Source organism: Ammospiza nelsoni, chromosome 21, assembly GCF_027579445.1.
Source record: "Ammospiza nelsoni isolate bAmmNel1 chromosome 21, bAmmNel1.pri, whole genome shotgun sequence".
Lineage (NCBI taxonomy): Eukaryota > Metazoa > Chordata > Aves > Passeriformes > Passerellidae > Ammospiza > Ammospiza nelsoni.
The window spans coordinates 1,931,868-1,946,352 of record NC_080653.1 but is presented as its reverse complement, the minus strand read 5'-3'; the positions used below and the strand labels follow the sequence as shown (position 1 = coordinate 1,946,352).

General features: G+C 49.1%; 1 protein-coding gene across 1 annotated transcript in view; it reads left to right on the top strand.

Moving 5' to 3' along the window:
• The first annotated feature begins 7,564 nt into the window (after positions 1-7,564).
• The window catches only part of GALNT17 (polypeptide N-acetylgalactosaminyltransferase 17), a 244,782-nt gene continuing 237,861 nt past the window's right edge, over positions 7,565-14,485 (top strand). The window contains exon 1 of the mRNA XM_059487044.1: positions 7,565-7,992. Coding sequence (XP_059343027.1) covers positions 7,755-7,992 — 238 coding nt within the window. The 5' untranslated portion in view covers positions 7,565-7,754. The remainder of the gene's footprint in view (positions 7,993-14,485) is intronic.

Here is a 14,485-nt window from a genome sequence, read left to right as displayed (position 1 = left end):
AAACAGGCAGGGATTTGTGCACAGTGGCTTGTAAAAGTCACAGGTTTGTTTTTGTTTTTTTTTTTTTTTTTTTTTTTTTTTTTTCTTTAAATTTGCTTTCTTTAATACAACACTGTCTGTATTTTGAGATTGACACATGGAGGGCTCTCATGGATAAGTGTCATGGTTTGATGCTGGTGCAATGCCACTCCCCCCATGGAAATATATTCTCCTTAAGGTCTGCTGTGAGATGTGACCAGAAATAGAGCAAAGCAGGCTCCAACTTAGCAATACAGGGAAAAAACTTTATTAACTTACAACATGTAAAGGAAACACACACAAAGAACTCAAAACAAAAACCTTCCTAAAACACTCCTCCTCTCCCAAGCAAATTTCCAACACAGCACAGTGGGACAAAACCTTGGATCCTCAATCCAGTTACCACCCCTCAGCTAATCAACTCTCAGTTCATCACCACCCTTCAGATAATCAATTCTCAGTCCATCAAGAAGAGAGGAGTCCCTCTTGTGCCATAGGCTTCCCCAGGAAACACAGCTGAACCTCTTGTGTTTCCTGTCACATGTGGCACTGCCCGGAGAAGTTATGGAAGACTGACCCCCTTCTTTTACTCCTTATTGTGCTGGTTTGAAAAGGAAGTGAGTTTTTTGGGAGTGTGTGGTCAAACCAATCAGTGCTGAGATTTGAATATAATAAAAGAAGGGGGTCAGTTTTCCATTGGCATCTATGGCTGCACCATGGCCAAGCCTTGGATTTGTACCTTCAGTGAAGTCTCTGTGACTTTGGGCTCTCATCCTGCCCAGCATGGTCCTGCTGGGGGGAGCAGGAGCATGGGCAGAGCCATGGAGGGTTCAGGAAAGGCTTTGAGCCTTGCCCCTAAGCTGAGAACTTGGTCTAAGTCAGGGGATAAGTTGTCCCTCTTGAGCAGGAGCTGTAGCATCCAGAAAGTCAGAGCCAGCCTCCAGCAGCAGCCAAGAGGGGATGCTCCATTTCTGGGCTCTCCTTTGAGGTGGGAGAGGCCAGATTGCCACAGGAAGCAAGATCAGGATTTGGGGAAACAGCTGAGCCCTGAGAGGGCTCCTCCATCCAGGCAAACTGATTTCTGGGCTTTGTCTGGATACTGAGTCCTGGGCCTTGTCTGGATATTGAGTTCTGGGCCTTGTCTGGATACTGAGTTCTGGGCCTTGTCTGGATACTGAGTCCTGGGCCTTGTCTGGATACTGAGTTCTGGGCCTTGTCTGGATATTGACTTCTGGGCTTTGTCTTGGCTGCAGTGTCACATCTGCACTTGTGACAGTCATGGAAAGGCAGTCAGGGTGTTAATGGGAACAGGGATGTGCAGTTTGACTTTGGGATCTCTCAACATTTCCCTGCTCCCCCCAGGCATGGCCATAGTGCAGTCTGGTGACAATCTCACCTCTTGTCCTGAAGGCTCCTAAAGGCTTCAGTCCTGGCAGGGTCCTTTGTGTCATCTCTTGGTTTCCTTGGGAATTTTAACCCCAGGGAATGGCTCCCAGTGCCAGAGGGCAGGGCTGGATGGGATATTGGGAATGAGGAATGAGGAATTGTTCCCTGTGAGGGTGGGCAGGCCCTGGCACAGGGTGCCCAGAGCAGCTGTGGCTGCCCCTGGATCCCTGGCAGTGCCCAAGGCCAGGCTGGGCAGGGCTGGGAGCAGCCTGGGACAGTGGGAGGTGTCCCTGCCATGGCAGGGGTGGCACTGGGTGGGCTTTGAGGTCCTTTGCAACCCAAACAATTCCATGATTCTGTGGTTTTTTCAAAGGTCTTCAGGTACCTTTTTGTTTGCTGGTGTAACAAACCAGCAAAGGGCATTCCCTGGCTCAAGGACTATTGGTTGATGATTAGGTGCTGAAATAACTTAGGCCATGTAAGTACCTTCTATAATAAAAAAAAAAAGTGAAAATTTATTTTCTAATGACACAAGGAGTCAATATTTAAAATGGATTTTCTGATTTTTCAATGATTTATTGAAATTTCAATGAAATTTGCTCCTCTTTCTCTTCTCCCTTTCCCCCTGTTTTTCAAGAACTAAGCTGAAGCTTTTCAAACCAGCTCTAATAATAAAATGATTTAAGAATTAAGTTCTGGTCATCAAGATGAATATTGAAGTTCAAAGCAGCAAAACTGAAGAGTAGTTGACTTTAGGCTATGATTTTGCTTTTTGTAAGTTCCTTAATTTCTGAAGTCAGTCAAGAGCTGAAGCCATTCTAGAGGCTTTATAAATGCTGATCCTGAAAGATATTTATTGATAACCATAGCACAGATCTTTTTAATATCCTTGAAGGAACCATGCAGCAATCTCATATGCTAAAAGCACAGTAAGTTTCTTGTTTTTTCACAGCATTTTCCTGATGTATGAGTGATGAGCTGTCCATGCTCACAGGCTGAACTTAAAAATTCATGAAATATGAATGGAGTTATTGTAATGTGCAACTAAATATGTTCCCAGCTTTGAAGATAACACTGAGGAAAGTTACTTTTGTGCATTAGCTGTTCCCATGGAGTGGGGACAGCTGGAGGAAAAAGTTAAGGCTGGGGATAAGGGGTTCACTCCTTGATGTTAAATATGTGCCTGAAGTATGGCAGAAATGGCTCAGAGAGAGCAGAGTGAGCCATCAACTTCAGAATATTGGCTTCTGAAAATAGTAAAACATCTTTCTATACAAGTTTTACTCCTTTCACCAGCCCAGGCATAGTGATGTTGGTGACCCTTGCAGCGAGCAGATTCCATGTGGAGAAAACAGCAGTGGGAAAACCAAAGAATTCATGGGCAACACAGAGGCCTAAATTCATCTGCCTGATGAACACGTGGCTTCCTCAGAGGGGGTTTGGATGGAAAAACAACAAAATTGAGGCTGAATAATTGGGAATTCTTAAGAGTCTGAGAGAAAAAAGAGAAGATGCAACTCCCAAGCACCACCTGAAAGCAAAGAAATAACCCAGTTGCACTCACAGCACTCCAGGCAGAACTCTCAGACTTTGAGGAAATAAAATTGGCTTTAAATTGAACCTTTTCTGCAGGTTTTTGTTTGGCTGTTTGGGTTTTTTTGGTTTTTTTTTTGGTTCTGTTTTTCTCGCAGATCACTGTTTTCATACAGGAATTTGGTTATGGAAAGGTTCATTTAAGCAATTCAAAGAAATTTAGCTAATACACCCAAACTTTTTTTTTTTCTCCCCCTTCCTTTGAGCTGGTGGTAAAGGCTGGAAATGTAACTGGATGCACCCTGGGATCATCTGGGTGAGCACCCAGCTGGTGCTGGGGGAAGGCACCTTGGCCCTGGAGAGCCCCCAGCACTGGCAGAAGCTCCAGTGAGTAACAGAAACGATTTTTTCCTGCCTGTTTTACATCTCCTGGATTGTGAAGACAGTCTGCCCCAGATCTGTCATGGTATCATGCTACCATCACACTCTCCTGAAGCAATTGGGGGGTGATAGCTTCTGCAGATCAAGTTATTTTTGTATTTTTAATTCTTCTTCTAACTGGCAGCTCGTGTTGGCTGTATTTTAAGGAGCAAAGATTTCTGCTAAAGCATTACTATGTCATTAACCAATCCATTGAATATTCATGATTTAGTGGATTTTTTTCCCCCCACAGAAGGAGAGAAGTAATTATTTTGGCTAGCACTTGAAAAGTGTGTGTGTGTGTGCTGTTCACAGAACTCCACTGGAATGGGCAAAAATAGAATTTTTCTATTAGACATGCAAACTGATCTCCTCTGCCCGATACTGATACATATCCTTTAGTTCTTTTTCTCTATTTAGTAACAATGTTTCAAGCTATTTTTTTTCTTGGTAGGAATGTAATGAAAGTGAAAAAAACCCAAAAAGATAAAAATTGAAGGAAAAAACCTTCAAACTCTCCAGTGGCGGCTGATAGTTGATACAAGGTTGATACTTGGTTGAACCCTGATTTGGAGAGTGGAGTCTTGACAGACCTTTTCAAGCAACCATTTTGTATTTGCTGTTTAAATTTAGTTCAGCGTTCTGGGGGTGCAAAGCTCAAAGGAAATACGGGTGGGGAAGCTGCTCTCAGGCAGCTTGGAATGCCACAAAGCATAACTTCTCCTGGTCTCCTACAGCCATGTCCTGAGGGTGTCCAGCTTCAGGGCAGAATGGTGCCAGGGGAAGTTAAATTAGATATTAGGAAAATTTCATCACTGAGAGGGCATTCAGGGCCTGGCACAGGCTGCCCACAGCAGGGTGGAGCCACCAGCCCTGGAGGTGTTCCAAACACATGTGGGTGAGGCCCCTGGGGACAGGGGTTAGTGCTGAACGGGGTGCTGGGGCTGGGTTGGTGAATGATGACCTTGGGGGTCTTTCCCAGCCCTGGTGATTCTGTGATTCTCTGATCCAGTGGACTCTTTGATGTTTGTTGCTGTTTTCTGAAGCATTCTGCTCTCCCTTGTCACTGCAGGGGAGGTACAGAGGGATGTGTTTGTGCATAATTCTGCAGCTCTGGTGACACAGGTGGCACTTGGCTCCTTGGCAGTCCCAGAGAGCTGAGCCTCGTTCAGAATGTGCTGAGGGTGGTTCTCAGGACACACTGAAGGGAAAGCGATCCTTGGTGTGAACAGATCACTCTGGGGTTTACTTATCTCCTCAGGCCAGAAGTGACTGGAGTACAACTGAACAAAACTGAAATTACTTCTCCCAAGTGAAAGAAACGAAGGGAAAGTTGTTGCTGTTGCTGAGAGCAGCAGGGCAGAAGGGGCCTGTGGAACATGGAACGCTGCAAAGCAGTGCAGAAAGGGGGATCAGCTTCTCCTCAGGCTGGTTCCCCTAGCAGGTCTGCAAAGGGAAGTACTGCCCAGCTGGCCTGGAGGAGCTGCAGCTGGGCTGGGGACAGTCGCAGGTGATGGGATCATTGTCAGCCAGCACAGCTTCAAAGTCTGCTGCTTGCCTCTCCCCAGAATGAAAGAAACAGAAACCCAGGGAGCTTTTACAAGTTAATCTCCCCAGACAGGACAGGGAGGCTCTTGGCACATGTGTGTTCTGATTTTTTAGCTCTCACGTTATTTCCCACACAGAGATTTTTTCCTTGCATTTTTTGGACATCTTTATTTGCTCCTGCTGTGCTGTCCTCCCCAGGACCACACACTCAGGGGTGCCAGGTGCCCTGCAGCCATCTGTCACTCTAAGGGGACTTGTGGCTTTCTCCCTCCCTCCTGTTTTTTGGGGATTTAATTCTGCTCCTTTCTTGGGGGAAGTGGTGGCAAAAATGCTCTCCTTCTCCTTCAGCAAGGAGCTGCTTCAAATTCTTGCATTCTCTTTTTTAAGATCCTAAGATTTTTTTTTTCCCATTGGGATCATCTGTAACAGCCATGTGCCAAAAGCCTTTAAATCCAGCTTTTTCCAAACTGGTTTATAATTAAAATAGATCTTGCTGCTTCTGTGTAATACACCAGCCTGACTTCAGTGGGAGCAGTGGTAATGAGGACAACGGGAATGGTTCTTTATCCCAGCCTGCTTCAGAATAAGCAGCAGGTATTTTTCTGTTTGCACAAATATTTCTGCTCCTGACAGTTAAAGCCATGTGGTTTCCCTTTTTGGTAAACTGCTCTGCCAAGTTGGGGTGGTGTTTGTTTATTTGTTTAATAAAAAGTGTTTTTATTTATAGAGAAGAAAAATCTCAGTTGTCAGCTTTGGAAACAACCCTTCTGTTTATTGTGTGCCAAAACAGCCCTGTAGAACCCCCAAACCAGCTTCCCCTCAGTGCCTGCCAAAAGCTGGTTTTCAGCAATTTGTGAGGTATTTCTAGCTCTGTGTCACACAAATCGTTCACATTTTCACCCTCTTATAATGAACCTGAGTATGGATGATGGACTGACCACAGTATTTTAGGGTCTGACTATGGGTTATGTGCCTTTCTCTACTCCAGGTTTGTAGCAGTTTGGGTCTGAACATACAAGCCATAAAAGACTTCATGTGCAGCTAGGACTGAATTAAAACTCCAAATCCTCCAAGGCAATTTTAGGTTTGTTTCCATGGCATTGATTTTTTGTTGGTGGTTTTTTTTTTTTTTTTTTCTTAATTAAGAAAAGGCTTGAAGAGGAGAGGGGTTATTCTTACCTTTTGAAAAGTTGCCTTGTAGAATCCTTGTACAAGGATACAATGGCTCAAGGTTGTTTGAATTTCTAATGCCTGTTGGTGCCATCTTTCTGAAAAGCAGGGTTAACTGTGGCACATGGATAATGCCTGGAAAACAGGGTTACTGGGGTTGTTCAGCAGTGCCCTATGAGAAGATTCCGCATTCTGGCATTAAAACATTGGATGTGAACTGTAGTTTATGATTTTTATCACTTTACCTCGGGTCAGGGTTTGAGTTGCAGGTGATCCTTGCTAACGACAGCGTGACAGCTCTGAAGTCGTTCCCTCGCTCCGGCACGGAGGAGCCTGGGGAAGCAGGATGCTTCCTTTGTCATTCCGTGCCGAGCAGGGAAAGCCAGCGTGCCGAGGGAGACAACAAAGCTGCCATCTGGGAAAGAGGGGAGCAGAGTCCAGGAGAGGGCCACGCACCGCCCGGGGGGCTCAAACTTTCTGTGACACCGAGCGGCCCGAGCGCGGTACCGCGACCGGCCCCATCTCCGCCCGCTCCAGCCCCGCGCTGCCCATCCCGCACAGGGCCGGCACCGAGCGCTCCCCATCCCCGCACGGCCCCGACACCCATTGCTCCTCATCCTCTCACGGCTCCAGCACTCAGCGTTCCCCATCCCCTCACGGCCCCGGCACCCAGTGCTGCTCATCCCCTCACGGCCCCGGCACTCCGCACCCCGCATCCCCCTCACGGCCCGGGCGCCCCGGCACTCCGCGCTTCCCATCCCCTCACGGCCCCGGCACGCATTGCTCCTCATCCGCTCACGGCCCCGACACCCAGCGCTCCCCATCCCTGGCGGCCCCGGCAACATTGCTCCTCATCCCCGCACAGCACCGGCACCGAGCGCTCCTCATCCCCTCACGGCCCCGGCACTCCGCACCCCACATCCCCCTCAAGGCCCGGGCACTCCGGCACCCCGCGCTCCCCATCCCCGCCCGGCCCCGCTGCCCGCTCGGCCCCTCCGCAGCCCCCGGGCCCCGCGCGGCGCTCGGGCCGCCATGCCGGGCTCTGGCGGGGCCGGGCCGCTCTCCGCAGGCGCGGCCGCTGCGCGGGGGCTCTGCCGCAGCCGCCGGCTCTGCGCGGGGCGGGGGCTCCGCCGCGGCCGCCGTGCCGCCCCCTCCCCGGGCGCCGTGAGGGGCGGGCGCCCCGCGCCCCCGCCCGCCCCCGGCCCCGCTCCGCCCGCGCAGGGGGCGCCGGCTCGGCCCGCGCCGCGCAGCAGCGGCCGCGCTCCCCCCGCGGGCCGGCGGGGGCGGGAGGCGGGCGGGGGCCGGGCGTTGATGCCGGCGCCGATGCCGGCGCTGCCGCAGGGCTCCTCGGCCCCGCGGCCGCTCCGCAGCCCCGGCGCGGCCGCCCTGCGCGGGGCATGAAGTTGCGGCGGCAGCGCGGCGGGCGGAGCGGGGCGGGCGGCCCCGGCCGCGCCTCCTCTGCGGGGTCATAGTCCCGAGCGGGCTCTCCGCGCCTGGGCGAGCGGTGCCGCTGCTCGCCAGCCCTCCCGCTCCGCTCTCCGCCGCGGTCGTGCGGCCAGCCCAGCCCAGGCGGTCGGGACGCGCTCCCCGCGATGTGCGCGCAGCGGCGGGCGGCCGCCGGCCCGCTCCCATAGCCCTGCCGGCAGCGCGGCGGCTGGCGGGGCCCCTCGGGAAGTTTGATGGCTTCTTTGAGGAGAGTCAAAGTCCTGCTGGTGTTGAACCTGATCGCCGTGGCTGGCTTCGTCCTCTTCCTGGCCAAGTGCAGACCCATCACGACCAAGAGCGGCGACTCCTACCATGACATCCATCCCAGGGCAGAAGTGGCCAACTTGACAGCCCACGGCATCAGCTCCATCCAGGATGCAGTGCTGAAGAGGCTCTCGCTCCTAGAAGACATCGTCTACAGGCAGCTGAATGGTAGGAACAGCTCTCCTGCTTTTTAATGCCTTCGGGGTAGGGTCGGTGACGGTGAATGGAGGCTCGGAGGAGCAGGTGCCCGCCTTGCCTGAAGTTGCATGACGGACCCCTGCTCTCCCCTCTGTTGTTGTGCAAACGGAGTCTCAACAGACTGAATCGATTTAGCATCTGATTTCTAAGTTTTGTGTGTGCCTAAAGCTGGGGCACCTTGCACGGGATGGAAGGAAATGGTAATAAGAGAATGCTGCCTTTCAGATTGATAGCGGCGGTCAGTAAATGACAGCGGCACGATTCCTGCATCAAACGAGCCGGGTGAGCACGGGCTGGAGCAGCGCAGGGTCTATTGATCGAGGGAATGGCTTTTACTCCCGCAGAGCTGGGCTCGGAAAAGGAGTTTTCAAATGGCTCAAGTGTGTTGCATCATTTGAGTGCAGAAGGTCAGAAAGCAAAAGGCACTTTCTCTAAGAAGTTAAGCAAACTATCCAGTATTTCCTATGGCTCAGCACTGACAACTGCTAATTAAAATCTCAAGTAATGCTTCTCTTTATAGCACGGAAAAGGGATTTCTATTAAAATCTCACCAGGTTCAGTAGTTCAGAGACGTAGAAAGGGAGTTTTAAAGATGCTGTGCAGGATAGAGAAACACATTGTAAAGATGTAAAAAATCTAGGTGAGGTATCTAATTAAAACACTCACTGTGAAAGCTGATTTTTTTAAAGTTGTTCCCCACAGATTCACAACTGGGGGTGTAATTTCAATCAAGGGTCTTGCTTATTGCTTCCAATCTTTGTAGCTTTAATCCCTGCAAGTTTCCGTGTGTTGGAATGAGCAGAGTTGGTGTTTCTGGCAGTGTCAGTGTGATTCCCTCTCTGAGTTTGGAAATGGAGCTCGTGCCCCATTCTGTGCTGTGCTGAACCAGGAGCTGGTGTGTGCTGTGAGCTCTGGCTGGTGCCACTGTGCACCCAGGAGGAGAGGCAGGTGCAGGGATGCAGCGTGGCTTTCCCGGAGCACTCGGCATGGGCAGTGGCTTTGGGGACAGCACTGGAGCACTCAGCAGAGGAGGAAATGTTACTGACATTCCTCCTGTATACACTTGCATGAGAAACCTGTCCTGCCTGTGCCTGGCTCTGTGAGATGCTGAAGCAGCACTGGTGAGGAATAAACAAAGGAGAAGCATGAGGATAATGAGGAATAAGGTAGGAAGCTGAATGTTATTTGCAATCAAACTGTGAAATTGCCTGTTCCTGGATCCTGCTAGGACAGAAGTTTCCAGGAGGATTTAGGCAGGTGTTTGGGCTGTAACTGCAGCTCAAGATAAGAGCCCTTATTCAGGACATTGAACCAGGATAGGACAAGTGATCATGCAGCAGGCTGCCATCCCTGCAGACACAGGGTGAGCTGGGCTGATCCCTTACTGCCCTTCTGTGGGGGTTAACCTGGGGCTCCCCTCTCTGCCCTGCCCCGGTGGTGCCTCGGGCTGGTGAGAGGAGCTGCAGGGGCAGGGACAGCTCAGTGCTGTGCCCAGGCTGCTGTGGGCACGGGCAGCGCTGGCTGGAGCCTGCTCAGTGCTGAGCAGCAGTCATGCACCTACACACCAGGGGAGGCAGAGAGGGAATAGATATGTTGGCATATCACAAACGTTTTCTCAGGGCAGGCAGAAAGCTGAGCACATAAATGTGACATCTTGTCTGGCCTCTGCATCCTGGGGTGATTTATAGCAGCGCTGATCAGTCTGACTAAAAAATAGCTCTGGCACGGCGCTTATGTAACTTTGGGTCAAGTGTATATTTGGTACATGTGGTTTGGAGAGAAGCTCCGTGCTCTGAGGGGTGGCTGTGGGCTGTGCTTCAGCAATGCTGGGGATTACAGCAAGATATGGGGGGGCCATCCCCACCCAGCAGCACTGAAAGGAAACAGTCAGGGGCACTGGGACAGCCCCTGGGGCTGAGCGTGAGGAGCAGCTGGATTGGCTTTCCCACCAGGAATTTTCTGTGCCTGGATAAGTGTTCATCCTGGGCACTCGAGGAACACCTGCCTGCTGGAAGTGTGCAAATAGGAGCTCACCACTTCTCCTTGATTTCTGTGTGGGCAGTTTTGTGCTGGTGCCTCACAAACCCACTTCAGCTCTGGGCCAAGCTCCCTGCACAACAACACACTGAGAGATGAGAATTCTCTTTTGGTTCTCAAAGGTCATGCTTCACTTGAAATCTGACCTGTGGTTTAGCAATTACAAAATCATGGAATAAAGCTGTCTTGGTTTGAACAGCCAGGTGTCTGCTAAGGAAGGCAGGAGCCTCCCTTGAAATGAAAAATGTAACCCCCCTCCCTCTGAATTATTATAAATTTGAAATTAAGGGGCCCTCAGGCAAACATGTGGGAGTAGGAATAACAGTTCTTTATTAGGACAAGTAAAAATAGAAATGTAATAGTACAAACAACAAAAAAAAGCACTGCCAGAGTCAGAACACAACCTGACCCCTGTGTGTCAGGGTGGGTCCCAGCCCCATCCCAGGGGGCTCAGCCCTCCTGCAGTGCCAGCTGTGGCTCTGCTGCAGCAGGGATCCTGCACAAGGGGGGAGTTTTCCTCTGCAGCTCCAGGGCTGCTGCAGATGGGCCTGGGCTCCCTCTGGCCATGCAGGGCAGCAGAAAGCTGCTCCTCTGGCAGTGCAGGGGGCAAAGGCTGCTGTGCTGTGCCAGGCTCAGATTGGATCCAGGCAGGAATGCTTGGCTCCTCCCCTGGGCGGAGCATCTCCCCATGGGATGCTGGCATTGGATCAGCCCTGCAGGGACACTCAGTGGCCATGGACAGCAGAGATCTGCTGGAGGGAGGGTTGGCTGTGGGAGAGATAAAGAAACAACTGCCCCATGGACAGCAGAGAACTGCCCCAGCTCTGACAGACAGGGATAGAACACACACCCAGCTAAATATTTCAACCTAAGACAAAAATATTATACATAGGGCTGCAAGTTTAGAGCCTGCACCTCACAGAGCATTGGGAAGTGTTTGGCCAAAGTGAGAAGCTACAACCCACTCTGCGTGCAGCCAGCCATGGATTTCTCCTGCATTATACGACTTGGCTGGATTTCAGTGAGAGTTGAAGCCATCTTTAAAAACCTGAATGTCTTCAAAAGCTCCATTCTGTACAGATAAAATGAGCAATCACCAATCTGATCATAGCATTGCTGTGAGTTTGGTTTGTGAGTCATGTAGTGTAAAGCATATTGGAAATAACAGCTCTCGGTGGTACAGCAGCCCTCATGTTTTATGTGTGTATATTTATTTATCTCTGTAAAGGTTGGCCATAAAAACAAGGTAAACATCACTGCTTTGGCTCTGGGAAAGGAGGGATTTGATACAATCCTTCTGTCTGAATGAAGCTTCCCTGCCATGCTGTTCTGGAAATAACACCAGGCTCCCTCCCACTCCTCTCTGGGCAAGAAGAGCTGTCCCAAAGGTGGCCCAATCTGTACATTTGCTTTGCTCTTTCTAAAAGTTGATTATTGCTCTTGAACTCATTGCACAGGTTGTGTGGGGTTTGCTCTTTGCTGATCTAATTGATGGCTCCCACACACAGAGGTCCGAGGGTGCCCTTTGGAATGGAGGGCTTTGTATGTGTAGGCACTGATCTGGGAGTTCAGAGGATTTTTAATTTCTCCAGTTTCTGTTATGGATGGAGTTCTCTTGCCCAGCAGATGTCCAGAGAAAGCTAATGAAGGTCAGAAAGGAATGTGTATATTTTACTCTGGGTGTTAACTACAACTTGTCTTTTTGATCCAAGCCTGGGTTTTTATGTGCTGACATTTACATGAGTACAAATTGTGATCCAGCTTATTTCCAACTTTATGGAGATGTGCACAAATGGACTTTTCAGTTTGTGTTTACAAAGAGTGGGTTTCTGTTCTGTGTGACCAGGTGAGGAACTGAAGGGAGCAGAGACTCAGAAGGGTCCTGAAAATTCAGCATTTTCAGGAACCATGTGCTGCTTCCCGGGAAGTACTGGGCAAAGTCATCCCATTATCTCACCCCATTCCTCTGGGGTTAATGTAGGAACCTATTGATGACAATGAGGAATCTGAGAAATTGGGCATTTGTAGGACCCAGAGACAGCAAAGGTGGCCCAAGCTTTGAACATCCCAGGATGAGTGACATGGCTTGAGGAAAGCTGGGGTTGTTTCCAGTGTCCAAAGGTTCTGTGAGACCCTCTCGGTGGGATGGGCCAGAAAATGGTGCTGCCATTGGAAAATAGGGATTGCAGGAGGGATAGAGCTCTCAATAAACCCTGGGTACAGCCATCCCCTGTACCTGCCCTGTCTGAGCATCTGGTCTGGCTCTTGGAGTAAAGCCTCCAAGCAGTGTGAAGGCTGGAAACTCCCTCTCTGGTGCTTTGGGTACAGGTGGACAGGGGTGGATTCACAGCAGCAGCTGACTCCAGTAAGTGCTTGGCTGCCTGGAAGCCAACGTGACAGGAATGATGTGGCATCTACCTGGCAGTGTGGAGAAATAGTACCAAAAGTCTGAACTTCAAGGTAAATACTGGTAGGACAGAGAACAGAAGGGCATGGCTGACTCATCCAGAGCTCTTCTGTTAAATTTTGTTTTGTGGTCTCTCAGCAGGTCATAGAATCACAGAATGGTTTGGGTTGGAAGGCACCCTAAAAACCATCCAGTTCCAGCGCTCTGCCATGGGCAGGGACACCTTCCACCATCCCAGAGTGCTCCAAGCCCTGTCCAAGTTGATGTATAAGATCAGGGAGACTTAAAGATATTTGCAAATTGTAAAAGAGAGAGCAGTGATGAAGGAGTAAGCTGGCCAGAAAAGGGGTGAGCAGAGAGGGCTTCTTCCCCTGTGCTAAAGAAATGCACAGATTAAACTGCTGCATTTACCAAGTGTTAATGTTGAAAAGGAACTTTACATTCCTTGGGGGTGAAATAAGCCTGTGTTCATTTTTTAAAGCAGCCTGCATCTGTGCTTTTGCACACATGGAATAATGTGAACATGCTGAGGAATGGCCAAGTGCATGCCAGCAGCCTCCTGTGTTCTGGCTGTGCTCTCATCTGCTTATCCAATTAGGAAATTAACTTTGGGAGGGTTGCATATGGACATGGAGGCCGACACTGAACCACAGCCCTCAGCACGGTGTTGCTATCCTTGTAAAGTGGCACTTAATTAACTTAAAACACTTTGGAGATACGTGGATTTGCTTCCCAAAAGGATAAGATAATGCTTATCTGCTCTAATACTTATCATCCTCCAAACACATTACAAACTTAGCTAACCACTGAGTATAGAAATTATATATGTAAATAAGGCAGACTAAAAGTGGTTTTATCAGCATTTAGGCGAATGTAATAGCACTACACCCACAGACTGGTAATATTAAGGTTTTAACGGGTAGGTAATATATTAACTTAAATGCTAAGAAATGCCCTGATTGAGATAAATAACTAAGTGTAAATAACTGAGAGGAGGGAAAAGCTGTTTGTAGGCAGAAGGGCCCAAACTTTATTGGTGTTGTTGAGCTAAAATAGTTCCTTATACGAGCAGAGCCTTGGTGACTGCAATCCTTTGATATAAGAAATGATGATGTGGAGATAAGGGCTAACACGACGGGGATGTAGCTGCTGTGTTAACTGATGGATGTCACACAGCAGCTGGGATGCTGCTTCCCTGTCTGTCCCACTGCCAGGATGTTTCTGAAGTAGAAAATTACTGTACTATATAGGATGGCCTTCACATATGATATAGCAACTTGAGGAAAATTGCCACTTTAACATTTAGGATATACCAAACTGTCACCATCATATTTTCTGAAAATTCCCTTTGCCCAGGATTTTCTCCTGGGAAACTGAGAGGCCTCAGTGAAAAATAAGAAAAATATTATCTCATTTGCTTCTCCTGTGTTTTGCTGCTTTGAAATGTGTTTGGAGATTGTTTATCCAACAGGTGATTGTTTCATTGGTTTCATGTGAATTGTTTTTACTTATTGGCCAATCAGGGGCCAAGCTGTGTCAGACTCTGGAGAGAGAGTCACAAGTTTTCATCAGGATCTTTCAGCCTTCTGTCTGTATCCTTTCTCTATTCTTTAGTACAGCTTTAGTATAGTATTCTTTATTATAATATAGATCATAAAATAATAAATTAGCCTTCTAAGAACATGGAGTCAGATGCATCATTCCTTCCCTCCAATGATGGGGGTCCCAGAAAATACAACACCAAACAGATTTGGTTTCCATATTCTTTATTAAGAATAATGCAAATTATGCATTCAGTACCTGCTTTTACAAGTTCTCAGCCTAAACTTTCTCACAGCAGGAGAGAGGTCTGCACAGGCTCAAGGCACCTGAGAGCTGCTGCCTGTAAATTATTCTTAGCAGGTTCCTGAGAATTGGGTTTGATACTGATCAAGGAATGAATAAAGGAAGTAGTTCTTAGAGAAATAATAGAGTTAAAAGGTGAAGCTTAAGAGAGACATTTGGAAGCATCTGGAAGCT